This window comes from Mus caroli, unplaced genomic scaffold (genome assembly GCF_978045245.1).
Source record: "Mus caroli unplaced genomic scaffold, Mus_caroli_1 scaffold_10, whole genome shotgun sequence".
Classification (NCBI taxonomy): Eukaryota; Metazoa; Chordata; class Mammalia; order Rodentia; family Muridae; genus Mus; species Mus caroli.
The window spans coordinates 25,341,594-25,357,899 of record NW_028227265.1 but is presented as its reverse complement, the minus strand read 5'-3'; the positions used below and the strand labels follow the sequence as shown (position 1 = coordinate 25,357,899).

At 49.9% G+C, this 16,306-nt stretch overlaps 1 protein-coding gene and 1 pseudogene across 1 annotated transcript in view; both read left to right on the top strand.

Annotated features, from left to right (window-relative positions):
- Positions 1 to 9,060, top strand: part of Bean1 (brain expressed associated with NEDD4 1) — a 50,375-nt gene extending 41,315 nt beyond the window's left edge. The window contains exons 3-6 of the mRNA XM_085844250.1: positions 515 to 766; positions 3,223 to 3,333; positions 4,321 to 4,471; positions 6,219 to 9,060. Of these exons, the coding sequence (XP_085700376.1) occupies positions 515 to 766; positions 3,223 to 3,333; positions 4,321 to 4,471; positions 6,219 to 6,570 (866 nt within the window). The 3' untranslated portion in view covers positions 6,571 to 9,060. The remainder of the gene's footprint in view (positions 1 to 514; positions 767 to 3,222; positions 3,334 to 4,320; positions 4,472 to 6,218) is intronic.
- A 3,954-nt stretch (positions 9,061 to 13,014) lies between these two features.
- On the top strand, positions 13,015 to 13,329 carry LOC147002353 (small ribosomal subunit protein uS10 pseudogene; annotated as a pseudogene).
- Positions 13,330 to 16,306: the final 2,977 nt, after the last annotated feature.

Here is a 16,306-nt window from a genome sequence, read left to right as displayed (position 1 = left end):
ATTCTTTCTTTACCCACCTGTCCTTGCTGGGGACTGAGTGTACTGGGGTTAATCTGGCTAATTTGGACCCTTCCCTGAGTCCCTTGCCCCAAATCCTTATACTTTTGCCTTCTGCACATCCCCTTCCCCTTCCCAAGACTTTGGTAATGATGTTTCAGCCTGACATCTTGGTAGAAGAGATTCCTGGTCTAGTACTGAAATTCTTCAGTTTGAGCCTCAGTTCTGCCTTGAGCAGGTCCACTGCCCTATCTGAGTTTTCCTATCTGTGGGTTAGATGGGCTATTGAAGCAGAGGGGCCAGAGGAAACAAAGTAGGATAACTTATAACCAACAGAAGCCCCTATGAGCAGTTGAGTGGAATCCTGTTTCTCTCTCCCACAACAGGAACAAAAAGCCTGACCCTGACTATCCTCTACTTACTTAGAGACAAATGACTCCCAGGACAACAAGGTTGAGAGAATAAGGTTTGTGGCAGGCCTGAGACCCAGCTGAGTGTCCTTTCTCTGTGTCCACAGTAGCACGATACAACCGTACCAGCTATTTCTACCCCACCACGTTCTCCGAGAGCACTGAGCACAGCCACCTGCTGGTGTCTCCAGTGCTGGTGGCAAGCGCTGTCATAGGTGTGGTCATCACTCTCTCCTGCATCACCATCATTGTGGGAAGCATCAGAAGGGACAGACAGGCCCGGATCCAGCGACACCACCATCGTCACCGCCGCCATCATCACCATCACCGCCACCGCAGGCGCCGACACCGAGAATACGGTGAGCTCTGAGTCATGCTACTTCTGCCACTGTGGCTGACTTAAGGAGGTATCCAGGGGGTAGAATCTCTACGATGGGGTCAGGGAAGTATCTTGGTCTATAGGAAGAGTGCACAGGTGTCCACTATCGTGTCCCACAGCATGAACAGGCCTGTGGTCGACCACAAAAAGCACCTACAGAGGCTGAAAGTCAGGAGGAAAGTGTGTCATATTCCTCAGCGCCTGCCACTGTTGGGTCATGCTGTGTTGACACTGGTCCAGATGGCATCTGGATGCATGCATGCATGCATGCATGGGTGAATGTATGGATGCATGGATGGATTGATGGATTCATGGATGCATGAATAGATGAATGCATGGATGGATAGGTACATGGATGGATGCACAGATTCATGGATGCATGGAGAGATGGATGGATTTGTGAGTAGGTAAGTGGGTAGGTGGATGGTAGGATGCATGGAAGATTATGCATGGAAGATCAAGGTAAGTGGGTAGGTGGGTGAATGGGTAGAGAGGATAGATGGACAAATAGAGAAATGAGTGAGTAGAGAGATGAATAAAATGGATGAGTAGAAAGACGGAAGGCTGGGTGAGTGGTGGGTGAATGGCAGACAAGTGACTACATCGAAGCATAAGTATGTAGATGAGTAGGTGAATGAGAAAGGGATGGGTGAGTGGATAAGTGGAGATACAGATGAGAGGAGAAATGAATGAGTGGAAGGATAAATAGATCGGTGAATGAATGGATAGAGAGAGGGATTGGTGCATGAAATAGGCCAGCAGAGGGATAGGTGAATAAGGAATTGAATGGGTATATCAGTGGACAGTTGGGTGGGAGAAATGGATGGACAAATGGGAATTACAGACGGATAGACAAATGCAGAAATAGATGAATGAGGGTAGAAGATTAGAGATAGAGGTGGACTGAGTCATATGCTTGAGTGAGATAGGTGATCTGGGTGAATAAGTGGGAACCTGAGGCCCAGGTAGGAGTGGATAGGAGGAATAGCTAAACAGATAGATAGATAGATAGATAGATAGATAGATAGATAGATAGATAGATAGATAGATGATAGATAGAGGAGTAGCTAAACAGATAGACGGATGAATCAGTGATGGAATGAATGAACAGTGAAAATATCAGCCCACAAAGAAAGAGATCATTGTGGGGTTTCTTGTCATACATTGGTACATTGGTGGCTATTTGAGGGTTAGAGGGGAACCAGTCCCAGGAGTGTCCATCTGGTCAGGATGCATGGACGTCTACAGAACATGGCCCCCTGACTCCATCTCATTCCTGGCAGGGACCACCAGTGAAGCAGAACTGTTTAGTTCTGAGACAATGTTCCATGACAGGAACAAGGCCCATGGGAGCACGCACCGGGCAGCCAGAGCCACTACCCAGACTAGAGACCACCTGCCCCAGGAGAAAACAAAAACAAAAACAGACTTCCCCATGAAGTGCAAAACCCTGGGAGGCCTCTCACTGTAGCTGAAGTATTTTTGTGGGACCTGCAGGGCCTTCCCCATTCAAGGCAAGAAGCCTGGGCACAGAGGACTGGTGGGAAAGAGCCCCTGCTGATTCCTTTTCATAATCTCATTATGCAAAATCCTCCTCCCAACATTTTTGAATGGCTAGCTGGGCTCCTGACTTCAATTTGCTGATCCAAACTTTAGGTTGGAGCAGTTGAACAATGGACCCGGGGTCACCCCCTTGAGAGAGGTAGATTAGAGATGTGAGCCCTGGGTAGCTGACCTGAGTACACTCAGACCGACCCCTACATATCCCTAAATGGCCAGCTATAGGCTTAGGACTGGGTATAGCAGGTACTTGGATGCCAAAGGCCCTTTGGACCTAGATGTTGCTCCTCTGGAAGTCTAGAGAGAAGCAAGAGGTCAGATCTTAGACAAGATTGAGAGCAATGACAATGGAAGAAGGGCAGCCAGTTAGTGACATACTCTGTGAACCAGCTAGGACCCGAAAGAAAAGTCAGCAGGTTTGCATGGACAAAGAAGGAAACTCACCCAGCCCAGGCCTCAAGTTTCCAAAGAGGCCAAGCTCTCCCTAGCAGACAAGTCAAGGGAACATAAAGCCCAGACCAGGCTGACATGACCTATGTTCCCACGAGGAGCCCAGGTACAACCTTAACTGTCCCCCATCCTGGCAAACCCAGTACATCCTTCCTGCTCCTCTGACTCAGCACCTACTGCCCCACCCCACCCCCACTTTTTCCCTCCACTCCCCACCCCATGCACCTCATGTTCTTCCAGCACCCAGCCTTTCGCACATGTGTTAGTTCCCTCTGCTCAGCCATCGCTCTGAAGCTGCCCAGGCTCAAAGGCTGTTTCCTTCCTTTGGGAGGTATCCCCAGCCCTCCTTATCCCTACCAGAAAAAGTAAACCCCGGGATTCCCCCTTCTTCCTTGCCCTCCCTCATACCCATGCCTCCCGCCTCAGTCGCAGGGGTGACATCTATGAGAGCAGGACCCGTGTGTGGTCCACCCCACCTGCAGCCCAGAGAAGGTTTTTCAGAGGCTATGGAAGGACTGACCTTCACAAGTCTTTGTGGTAAGTCTCACATAGAACCAGGATGAGTTCTGTAGTGTCCCAAGCCAGGGGTAGGGAGACGAGGAAAGCCAAAAGCTCCAGCTTCCACTCTACAAGTGGATCCCACCCTGTGTGAGCCCAGAGTTCTGGGCAGTGCTGCCAGCGCAGGACCCCAGCTCCAGTGCCCAGTGGGTGGCTCTAGCTAGTTTCTGTTGTTTTGTCTCATCTCCCCTGGCTCTCCTCTCTCACCTCCTTCCAAGCTCCCATTTTTCACCTGACACCTGAAGAGGCATAAACCTCATCTCCTTTTTCACAACCTGTTACTGGTTTATTTTTCCTAGTAGAAATGTAATATGTATTCATTGTAGAAAAACCTTTAAGATACAGGCAATATGGGGGATAAAATAAGGGCCATGATCTTCCAGACAGGCAGAGCCACCAACAATGAATAGATATGTCTATAATATTCTCCTCTGAGAGTTTGCTTAATTCCCGTGAATAACCCCAGAACTGGACCTGTTGATATGGTTCCTCATCCAGGTTTTTCCATTGCTCTTGGCTCAAAAGTAAGAAGTTTATATGGGGATTGGGAAGTAGTTTCTGGAGTCACATTTGTGCTGAGCACACCTGTCATGTCTCCTGCATTCCTGTGCTAACTTATCCTGGGGACATCTCCATCATATCCATCCTCAAGGGGACTTGCTCTGTTGGAGGGAAGAGGGTGTGGCCAAGCTAACTTATCAAAGCTTAGCAGGTACCACCTCATGCTATCAATGCCCTGGGCTAAACTTCCATCCTTAGGATAGGATCTCCTCAAGATAGGACCAGCCTTGTCTCCTCTCTGGGACCCCACTCCCAGAACTGCAGTGTTCACAGTCTGGTGGTGTTGTTTGAGATAGAAGCAGCTGAGTCTGGTAAGGGGATGGTCACATGGGGACCTCTGAACCTCGGATAGATGGCTACTGTGCGGGAAGTCCCTAGCACTGCCTGCACTTCTGTTCTCTGCAGCATCCGGAGGACACACACACAGCCGCTCCAGCCCCAGGATGCCCTATGCCTGCAGCCCTGCTGAGGACTGGCCACCGCCCTTGGACGTCAGCTCCGAGGGAGATGTGGATGTCACCGTGCTCTGGGAGCTGTACCCAGATTCTCCACCAGGGTAAGGTGGCCCCATGGTGGGGAAAGCAGGGGATTCCCTGGATAAAAAGATCTCCCACCCAGGGCAAGAACCTCAGCTCCCCATGTGTAAATACGAAAGGATTCCAGTTGGCTTGGCCACAGCCTCTGTCTCCAACCAAGCAAGTCCCCTTGAGGATGGACATGACTTGGGAGATGCTGCCAGGGTGGACTACAGACACCAGCTGGCTTCTTTGGGCTGATGGGTGATTGGTAGAGAAACCATGTAGTTTTAGCATGGTCTCATGACAGTTTTCATGAGCCCCAATAAATTCCTCTAGGGATCTCCCTGGGGACCAAGAGTAGTGGTATGTTTGAGATCATGACTATGGAATCGGCATTAATTTAGGGAGGGAAATCTGTTGAGCTTCTGTTTTTAACCCCAGGATCAGTCTTTCTCATGGATTGTAGGTGTAGCCACAGAGTCCCCAGACTTGGCTAGCCCCTATCATCTGTTGGGTCTCCATTGTGTGCTGTATGGTCAGCCTGCCTTTCCAGTCCTTTCCCCAGCCTCTGCATATTTCTTGTCTTAAGTCCTGTCCTTGCCTTCTCTCAGTCTTGCTTTAGCCTTCCCAGTCCCAGCCCCGACTTGCTGCACACTCTTGCCTAGGCCCATCTAGGTCTTGATCTCAGTTAGCCCAGGCAGGATGGGCTTTCAGCAGCCCATTCCCATCTGATACGAACCTCGATAGCTCGGACTCACAGAGAGCCCCATCTCCTCTCAGACTCTCTCCCCCTGAATCTTTACATCCATTGACGTAGCCCTTGGTAGCCCTGTCCTCTAGATGAACCACAAGGACAGAGGGGTACCCTTGAGTGTCCAATGCCTTTCTCATTCAGGATAAAACAGCTGGGCTCCCTGGGGAGTAGGGAGATTGGCATGTTCTCAGGGCACACCTTCAGGAGCTATAGGGTTCTGGTCCACTCTGAATCACACCCCCCACCAACTACCCACAGTGCCTTTCTTAGCATCAAGAAAAATCTAGTCAATTGAATGACCCATCCTACTTTCCACAAGGAAATAGACTGTAGGGCCCAGGACGGAGGAGTTAAATCCACTGCTCAAGGAGACTCAAGGGCAGTGGCCAGGGCACAGGAGGAATAGAGGAGGCTTGCGAGACACTAGGCCTCTGCCCTTGGTGTGGGACATCTAGATCCACAGATCCCAAAAGCCATTCATTGGGACAGGAATCATCATAGCCAGCCTTCCCTGGGGCACTGGACCCTGTGAAGTGACAGTGCCTTCTTGAATTCTCCCAGACCCTGGTCCTGACAAATATGTCATTTTCCTCCCACTGGAGGCTCTAAAAGGAGACAAGGTGCTCTTAGCCCTCCAGCTATGGTTTCAGGGCTAGAGACTCATTCCTAAATCTAGAAAACAGCAGTGGAGTTGTCTCAGGGGTTCCTACTGAGCCCATTCACAGTGCCCAGGCTGGGACTCCTCCCTAGACAAGGCTGTTCTTGCTCCAGGGAATCTAAAACCCCAAAGAGAGGGGCAGGGGTGTAAGGACTTGCTTCGGTTCACATGGGATGTGAGGGTCAAGTCTGACCCAGCTAAGGGTGTCAGACTGTCCTCCCTGAGGACTAGAGGGTCTCATGGGAGCCAGCATATATGAAGTTGGCTGTATCCTACAATGAGGGCAGCTCCTCGCCATACAGAATACGGACTCTTCTACCTGCCCTAAGGCCTCGGAATCTATAACCTCTGAGTGAAAACTCTTCTCTCACAGCTATGAGGAATGCATGGGACCAGGGGCCACTCAGCTGTATGTCCCCACGGATGCACCACCACCCTACTCCATGACTGACTCCTGTCCCAGGCTGAATGGTGCCCTTGACTCAGACAGCGGCCAGAGCCGCAGCCACCGTCAACAAGAGCAGAGGACCCAGGGTCAGAGCGGCCTCCACACTGTCTCCATGGACACGCTGCCACCTTACGAAGCTGTGTGTGGGACAGGCTCTCCATCTGACCTGCTGCCATTGCCAGGACCAGAACCACAGCTGAGTAACTCCCAGGGCTCACCCATCCCAACCCAGGCTCCGATGCCCAGCCCTGAAAGGATTGTGTGGCCAAGCTTGTAAGTTCCGCTGGTGTTTCCAGGCTACCCTCTCTCCCCCAGGCATACAGGTGCACACACAACCCATGTACATGCATATATGTGACTATCAGTATATACTGACATACCCCCAAGTGCTTACACTGACACATCCCACACATATGTAGACACCTGCATATGCACAGGTCCCACTACCACACAAACTCACCTGGGAAGTTTTTCTTTGGATGAGGTGTTCCCTACATGGTATCTCCTCCTCCCCAGCCTGGTGCCTGGTGGCCGTGCCTCTCTGAACAGTGCTGGGCAGAGGTGAGATAGGAAACCCTATTTTCTATCCTCTCCCCAGCCTCCTCTAGGCTATGGCCACAATCTGATTCTCCTGCAGAGACTGCTTGGTCAGCTTCCTGCCATAACTCCTACGCCAGGGCTTATCCTACTGGGAGCTGAGACAGGTCCCAATGAGGTCCCACTGTGCACTGTGCCTATCTCTCAACTCCAGGGCTGAAGAGCCACAATGTCACCGTCCTGCCACTTCTGAGGTGGGAGAAAAACAGGTCTGGTGGCTTAGGCATGACCTGGAGGTCCTCACAGCCCATTTAGCCTGTCTCGATGTCCTCAGTTTGGCGGTGCTAGTGGGGTTAGCTCAGACACCCACCCTAAGTTTCAGGGGGAGACAGGCCCTTGGGCCTGTATCATGGAGGAACAACACAGTTCTTCTAATGTCCGTGCCAGGATTGAGAGATCAAGAGAAACAAGGTGTGGGTAGCCCCCCCACACACATAATGCTTCCTAGACACCACTCAGAGGAGGCACAGAAGAGTCCACTACTCAGCCCAGCCAGCCCTGGTGGCCTGGGTCTAAGAGGTCTCAGACCAACCAAAAAGCCAGCGCTGTCATCCAGGGTGGTAACTCCCAGCTGGGGACTGGGTTGATGAAGTCTGGCCTTGCCTCTCCGGGATATACACAGAGACAACACACACACACACACACCACAAAAAAAAAAAAAAAAAACTTCATGTCACTATGAGACCAGTGTCTGCTGCCAACATCCCATCACGGAAGCAGGTGTGTGGAGGCAGCCGGTTGGAGATAGGCTCAGATATTAGCCTTTGAGCTCCAGCGATGTGATCTCCATCGAAGACTATATAAGGTGACAAGGCCATCTTTGAAGACCCAGCTTGCCAAAGCTAAGCACCTTTGAGGAGGGTCCCGTCAGCACTGCCGCTGGCAGGGAGTGAGACCTCCTGCCTCCCCGACTCCTACCTTCTGATGGTCATCCCAGAACAGCAGACCCATCCCCACTGAACCCCTTACCACATTCAACTCCTCCAATGAAGGGCTAAGAAAATTCAGCAATCCCTTTCCTAAGCAGAGGGGTAGCACGGATAGCTATCTTGATTTTTATTTTCTATAGAAAAAGCATTTATTCTGATGCAGAGCCGAAAGGGCCCCAACCAACAGTTCTGTAGCATTCGGGCAGCCCGGGAGGCGGCGGCTACGGGCTGCGGGTAGCACCCTAGAGTCCCAGGCCTCGGGGAGGGAACCTTGTTTACAAGCCCTTCTGCCCACCTTTGTGGTGTTCTGCTTTCTAGGAAAAAATGTCTGTCTGTTGTACTGTCTAGCCTTTAAAACACCCCGGGGACGAGACTCTTTTTAAGAAAGGCAGCCTGTTTCTAGAGCTCTGGAAAGTGGTGGGGGCAGAAAAACATCCCTGCCTACTCAACACGTCGGAGGGATCTACAGAGCAGCTTTTTCTCCTTCCTAGGTTAGGCTGAATAAGCAGCAATGTATCTTTTCTGTACTCAAAATAAATGCTCATTATCAACAAAGATGTAGAAGGAAGTGATACTTTTGAGGAGTGCATAGGGACCCCGCGGGTTCCTGGTGGCTGCAAATTCAGAGGGTGAAGGGAACCCTCTAAACAAGCAGTCTTAGGTATGCCTCTCTGAATGCTGATAGGCCCAGCTGGCTGTTTCTCAAGTTTGCGCCAGGTGGCGCTCTCGTAGGGAGGGGTGTCTGCACAGTCTCATGGGATTTCCTCTTTTGTTTCTCTGCTTGTATTTGGGTTTTAGAAACAAATGTTGCTATGTAGCCCAGGGGACGATCTTCCTGTCTCTGCTTCCCTATTAGTTTAGACAGGCTGGCCACCCAAGTTCCCCAGACCTCCTGTGCCCGGCTATCTGTGCTGCTGCACCTGGACTTTATGTGGTATTGGGGATCTGAACTCAGATCCTCCTGCTTGCACTACTGAGCCATCTCCCAACCCCCTTCTTATGAAGCCTGCTGCCATTCCTCTGAGACCTGTCTGATGTGACGATATGATGAGCCACCAATTTCAGAACTTGACTCCACATACACAAAGGTACCATCCTTTGGCTTTCAGTACTCCATAGGCTTATCCTTCCGAGGAAAATAGACAGAAATATGCTCCATGCTTCCTTCTGCAGAAACACTCATCTTTCTCATTGCCCTTCAGACAGAGGTTTTGCCTGGTGACCTCTTTTTACGCACAGAGACTGTCTTTCTCAGACATGTTTTCCTTCCGCTAGCATAGAGAATCCCAAAATCACACCCTAAAATTGGGGTGTGATCCTGAACAAAGTGAGGCAGATGGGGGTGTCGGGGGTATTATGAGACAGGGACCCACAGGTTCCTTCTGAAAAATCCCTAGGCCTGCTGCCCTGCAACTGGCCAAACTCAAGCACACACTGCCCCCTGCTGGCTCTCTGCTGCCACTGTTCATTGTCACAGACTCTACCCTAGGAGGAGGAGGAAATCCCTTTTATTTTTAAGCCCACTGCTGCTGTGGGACACTCACAGCTGTATGAGCCTGATGTTTGGATCCTGGGTTTGTATTATACCGCTGATTTTCAAGAGGAGACTCTGTCGCTGGGTCTCATTTTCTGATAATTCCTGTTGGCTGCATTCTCCTCTCTATGCAAAACACTTAGCCCTCTGTTCTGTTTGCTACTATGTTGCACTGTGGGGCTCCACCTCCTTTACGGTGCTGGTGTCCAGCCACATGCTGACTCCCACCCAGACCACCTACACTGACACTAGTTCTAACGATTTAAACTCCTGGGACTCTCAGCCTCTTGATTCTGCCTGTCTCTTCTATCCACTTACTCCTTGGACTGTAGGCATCTGCTCAGGGCTCTGCCCATTCCTACAAAGAGCCTGAGCCCTCTCTTTGCCAGGGACAAGGCCTAAGGAGAACATCTGGGTGCCTGGAATCCCTGGGAGATGGCATGTGATAGTCCAGCATTCGAATGGTAAGCCAGGAAGAAGCAGGACCAACTCCTGGTACATGGCCATACTATCAAAAGTGCCGGTCAGGGAAATAGCATCAGGGAAGTAGAAGATGGAGGTTGCGGGAGATGAAAGCTTGAAAGGATGCAGACCACCAAACTCTCCCAGTGGCAACCCAAGAGACAGGATACACCACACCTTGAAGGCCTCAATGTCAGGCATTCGGAGGTGACAGATTATGTGTAACTTATACCTGGCTCTCAGCAGCACTATTTGGAGACAGCCTTTTATGGAGTGTTGATTTCTGCCATGCAGGCTCTTTAGATCAAAAGAGGCCTTCACACAGGGAAGCCACAGCTGTTGGCAGACAAAGCCATACCATAGCTGAATCATTATGGATGGGCACAGAAAGTCTCAGGCTTTGGATAGCAACCAGAGGCCTCTGCCACTGCTAAGCACCAGGCCTCACTGAAGCACAGACGGAAAGAACAAGTCACTAGTGAGGCTACAGCAGTCATGTGCACCCTCCACCATCACTGGGTTAAGCCTGTGTTCATATACAAACCGTGTGCATGTACATGGCACCACTACATAACTCCCTCCTCCTTCCTACACGTTTACTCAGACAACCTTGGTGCCCACACAAGTACCCTCTCCATGCAAGGCTCTCGTTTGCACACCCAGGTGCAGCTCACGCCTGCTCCCAGCTCCTGTCTGCATCCTTTGACACTAGCATGGTTGTCCAAGGACTGGATATAAAAGCCACCGCTTTATCATCAGAGAGAGATTTATTGTCCTGGGTTCTGTTCTGCTTAGCTATATAGTACTTCCCAAGCCCATGCTAACTCTCTGGAGCCCAAGAGCCCTTATCTAGCCAAAGCCTAATGGGTCTGAGCTTGGAAGCTAGGTATACCTTTGACCACTGGGCTGTAGCAGAGCTGTGTCTGCTCAGCACATCTCCAAGAAATTCCAAGGCAGAAGCCCTGTTAAAGTCTCAGCCACAAAACTGTCACCCTCATCAGGATGAGTCCTTGGGGCCTGGGGAGGGGTTGCAGGGTTGTTTTCTATTAAGATGGAGAGTTTGACCCTCTGACAGGCTCTGAGCTCCAACCATCACCCCCTTCTTTATTCAATTGCAAGAGGCAAGAAAGAATACTTACTGGGTCATGTGACTAAATTGTCCAAGTGATAAGTCAGGCTTCATGTGTGGCTAGATACAGGAAGTCCAAGGGCATGGGTTGATATACTGTCCCTCTGGACTCTGACCACCACATTGTCTCCATTCTCCCATTGGTAAAATGACGATAAATGTCCCATGTCTGACTTGGTTGGTTCCTGAATGAAGAGATGCTCTCTTCCAGAAAGCAAGTATCAGATCTCACAGGACTCTGACTGGACTGGACAGGACTCTCCTGGAACCTCTAAGTGACTGTGGTTGGCAGCAGAGCAAGGGAGAGAACATGTAACAACATGTTCTATTCTGACAGAAAACAGCCCTTTCCCTGATGTTACACATGAGCTTGATGACAGTTAAGTGCTGAGTCTCAGGCCTGGGACCCTGTGCCCAGGCCACATCCTTAACTGGATCTCTCTCCTTTATGAGCCCAAGTTCATAGGTTATACAAGGGACCTTAGGGCTGTTGAAAGTGAAGGTTCTCCAGCCTGCTGAGACAAAAGAAGTTCTCGAATAGCCATTGTCCAACCTCCGTACTAATCCCCATTGCTTCCCTGCAGCTAAGTGCTTGGGCAGTCAGTGAAAGCAGTCTCTCTCTGAGCCCAGCACTCTCTTGAGGGCCCAGAGAGTATAACCAGGCTTCAGCATGTGGAGGCAGGCATCAGGCCAGGAAGCTGCCATGGAGAAGCAGGACAGGTTCAAACATGTGAGGCTGGAGAGGGGACTTCAGCAACCATCCAGCGTTTTCACTCTCCTTCCCAATCATGGCCTCCCTTTGAGAATTAGAAGTGGGTGGCTCTTAGGCCCAATGGGTTTCAAGTGCTGGGGACTAAGGTGTCTAGATCTGGGGAAATGGTTCACTTGCTAAGAAATCCAAAGCAAACAGAAGAATCCCATGAGAAGGGGGAAACTGAGTCTGCCAGTTTTTGAGGTCTGGGAGAGTGGAAAAGGAGGCCACTCCAGCCTTCTCTTCAAGGAATTAATCTGCCCACAGCCAAGGGATTAAAGAAAGAAATAGGAAGACAAACATGGTGATTGGTGTCTGTAAGATACCCAAGTGCATGTTAGCACTCAGGAGATGGAGGCCAGAGAATCAGATCAAAATCAGCTCAGCTCCATACCGGGTTTGAGCCAGCCTGAGTGACATGAGCCTCTGTCTCCAAAAATCAGGGAGAGCGGAGACTCTGACTCCCATAGACACCCTTCTTGGTCATGTGTCTTAGTCAGGGTTTCTATTGCTGTGATGAAACACCATGGCCAGAAAGCAACTTAGAAAGCAGAGGGTTTATTTGGCTTGCACTTCCACCTTGCTCTTCACAGCTCAAGGAAGTCAGGACACGGGGCAGGATCCTGGAGGCAGGAGCTGATGCAGAGGCCATGGAGGGGTGCTGCTTACTGGCTTGTTTCCCCTGGCTTAGTCAGCTTGCTTTCTTATAGAGCCCAGGACTACCAGGCCAAGGATGGCACCACCCACAATGGGCCCTCCCTCATTGATCACTAATTGAGAAACTGCCTTACAGTTGGATCTCATGAAGGCATTTTCTCATCTGAGGCTCCTTCCTCTCTGATGACTCTAGCTTCTGTCAAGTTCACACAAAACCAGCCCGTATAGCCAAGGACCTAAAGTCCTGCATCTCCCCATCTGGAAGCCCTACCCCCAGCCCCATTCTCAACTACCAAGTTTCACAATATTGGACAGGTATGACTTTGAATATCAGCTAGACTTGGGATGATAGACCACAGGACTCCCCTCCAATGCAAAGATGCTTATATTGTAATCTCAGAACCTGTGAACCTGCTGCCTTTCTTACTAGTGGTCAGAATTGTCAGGGTTGCAGCAAGTATTTCTAGGTTCTTGGCCTTTTATCCAAAGAATTGGAAATAAGGGCTCAGCTGAGATGTGGTGGTGCGAGCTGTGGAACGCTGTACAGTCTGTTCCATCCTGACTCACCGCTGTTCCCTCCTGCTGAAGAACAAGTCGGTCAGGAAGCCATGCCTCAGCCATGGTATTTAAAGATTAAAGGAAAGAGGCCCGTGGAGCCTGAGATGGCAAGTCACCATACTGGAGTTACACTTACCACCCTCAGTGTGAAGTCGCTGGAGGAGGTTTGTGTGGACTTGATCAAAGGCGCAAAGGAGAAGACTCTGAATGTGAAAAGGCTGGCGCACATGCGTACCGAGACCTGGAGCATCACTACCAGAAAAACACCTCGTGGTGAAGGTTCCAAACGTGATCATTTCCAAAAGAGGATCCACAAGCTACTCAGTGATTTACACTGTCCTTCTGAGGTTGTCGAGCGGACTGCTTCCATTAATATGGAGCCAGGAGTGGAGGCTAAAGTCACCACTGTAGATACCTAAGTCAACTGTTTCAATAAATTAACCTAATGGTTTAAAAAAGAAAAGAAGAGCTCGCACCAATTTGTGTAAATGTAACTTACTCACCAGATGTAACTGCCATCTCAGAGGCTGACTGCTGAATAAGCTCACCCTTTCTAGTTCTGGCTGTAATACAGATATGCCTTTAGTACACACCTTCAATCCCAACCAATGCAGCTAAGGTTAGGTTGTAGAAGGAAGCAGCCATATTTGAAAGTGATGTCTAATTGAGTGGCAAATTGAGCTTTCTGAGCTCCAGCTGGTGGTTCAACTCAGCTGTTCTGGCTCAAAACTTCTCTCCAAGCTGACTGATTCAAACTGGCTTCTCTCAGCTTCTGACTGAATTGCTCTGCTTGGCCTCAGAACTTTGGCAGTATTTCTAATGTTCTGGTTCCTTCTCATTCTCCGGCTCATTCTGTCTTCACCCGCAACCTGTCTCAGTAATACTGTCCTGGTAGACCTGTCCCCTGCCTCCCCCTTCTTCTTCTGTGCTGCTCTCTTAAATCACCTCTCTTGCCTTCCCTCTCCTCATGAGAATTGGGCATATCCTATTCTGTCAAATCTTTCTCTCATTTGTCACTTTGCCACTCAATTAGACATCACTTTCAAATATGGCTGCTTCCTTCTACAACCTAACCTTAGCTGCATTGGTTGGGATTGAAGGTGTGTACTAAAGGCATATCTGTATTACAGCCAGAGGGGTTGAAAGTGTGTGCCTTGTCAGCATTCCAGCCTGACCCTACAGATCTAAAAGGTCTCTGAATGTGCTCCCTTGCCATAGCAAGTACCTCTAATCAGAGCAAAGTGATGGAACAGACTGGAGAGGGACACACTGTCAAGACGAGTGGGTGAGGATGCCCAAGGCTCCGATTACGGTTCCCAAGAGAATCGTATGTTACTAAGAGGTGGAGCAAAGGTGGTTCTGTTTTGATGGATAGCTTTGGACATCTAATCATCTTTCTGCTGTGCATACCCATTCCCATAATGCATCTGACATTCATCATACACACACCCTGTTAGGCATAGGCATATAAGATGGTAAAAATAGAAGATTCTGCCTACAAGTGGTTTTGCCTATCCTGCATGGACACCCAAAACCAGCTGAGGCCACACCAGCCTTCCTATTCCTTATACCCAGACACACAGGAATACATTTGAATAGAAACCATCCAACTGCTGTTAGAGAAACTCACCCCATTGTTTCAAGGAGTGTGTGTACAACCTCACAGAGGTAGTGAGCCCATGTTGCTAGGTAACCTGGTTACAGAGGGGTGCGTGCACAGTATGTACATATAAAGAAGCTAGATTGCCCGTTATTATTAGAAGAGGGAGATGTACCTAGCCTAACCCAGAAGAGCCCCAAGTTACTGAACTACCCCTAGATTGTCAGCCTCACCTTACCTGGCAAAGGAGCTATGGAAAATACACAGTAAGCCCACATCAGATCCCCGGCACCATCATCCAACATCTCACAACATGGAACTACAGCTCCAGGGCATCCAGGGCCCTCTCCTGGACTCCGTGCACACTGTGCACATGTACATATGTGTATATATGTGCATATATGGGGCGCCACAGATACACGGGCATATACATGATTCAAAATAAAAAGAATGTTTTTGTTTAGGAAGCGAGTCCACGAAGTCGGGAAGTACATCTCTCTCCCTCCAGGAATCCCACACCCCAGTAGCCTACTACTCAGCCTGAGGACTCGTGGAGGCCAGAAGCAAGGGGACCTTGCTTGGCAGAGTGTTTACCAAATTTATTTAGCCACAGGTCGTTTTCCAAACACTGAGAAGGGACCCTCCAAAATGCAGTTTGTGAAATCTGACCCAGATGGAAGGAATAAGTGGTCTTGGTTAGGATCAAGTGACAACACTCTGGCTCTTCAGGGATGCCAGTCCCTGCCACGCTCCACCAGCCACTCGGAGACAGCTGGAGGCAGTGATGCCCTGTGTCTAAGAACTAGGCCTTGTGGCCCACCATGGTGCTACCTGCCCTTTTCTGGCCATGAGATGTTAGTGCTGGTACTTGCTCCATGACCCCTGCCCCTACCAGGTCTGCCTGATAGCAGTCCTTGGGAAAGATGCTTCTGGCTGTTTGGGGTGTGATCTTTTGAGCTGGAAGGTTCTGCAAACCTTAGCCATTACTGGAGATGGTCTCCTGTCTGCAGTGTCGAAGTGCAAGGACAGCAGGCTCTTTTTTGAGCCATGTGCACTATACTATGAAATGTGGTGTTTGAAAAATGAACACATGGGGCTAGAGATGGCTCAGGAGTTAAGCATGCTGGGTGTTCTTCTAGGGACCCTAGGTTCAAGTCCTAGCATCCCCATGGCAAGCCACAACTGCAACTCCAGTCCCAAAAGATCCAATGCCCTCTTCTGGCCTCTATGGTCACCAGGCATACTTTTATATACAGGCAAAACACCCAAACACATAACAATAAAAAAAGAAAATAGCCGGGCGGTGGTGGCGCACGCCTTTAATCCCAGCACTTGGGAGGCAGAGGCAGGCAGATTTCTGAGTTCGAGGCCAGCCTGGTCTACAAAGTGAGTTCCAGGATAGCCAGGGCTATACAGAGAAACCCTGTCTCGAAAAAAAAAAAAAAAAAAAAGAAAAGAAAAGGTCAACTCAAAAGTGAACACACAAGCCAGACATGGTGCCACATCCCTGTAACTCAAAAGACTGAGGCAAAAACACTTCTGAGAGTTCAAGGCCAGGCCAGTCTATAAAATATAACCTGACTCAAAGGAGGGAGAGAGGGAGAGACGGAGAGAGGGAGAGAGGGAGAGAAGGAAAGAGGGAGAGAGGGAGAGAGGGAGGGAGGGAGGGAGGGAGGGAGGGAGGGAGGGAAGGAGGGAGGGAGAGGGAGGGAGGGAGGGAGGGAGGGAGAGAATGTGAATGAGAATTAATGAAAATATGAATGAATGAATGAATGAAAATGAATTGACATCAGGGC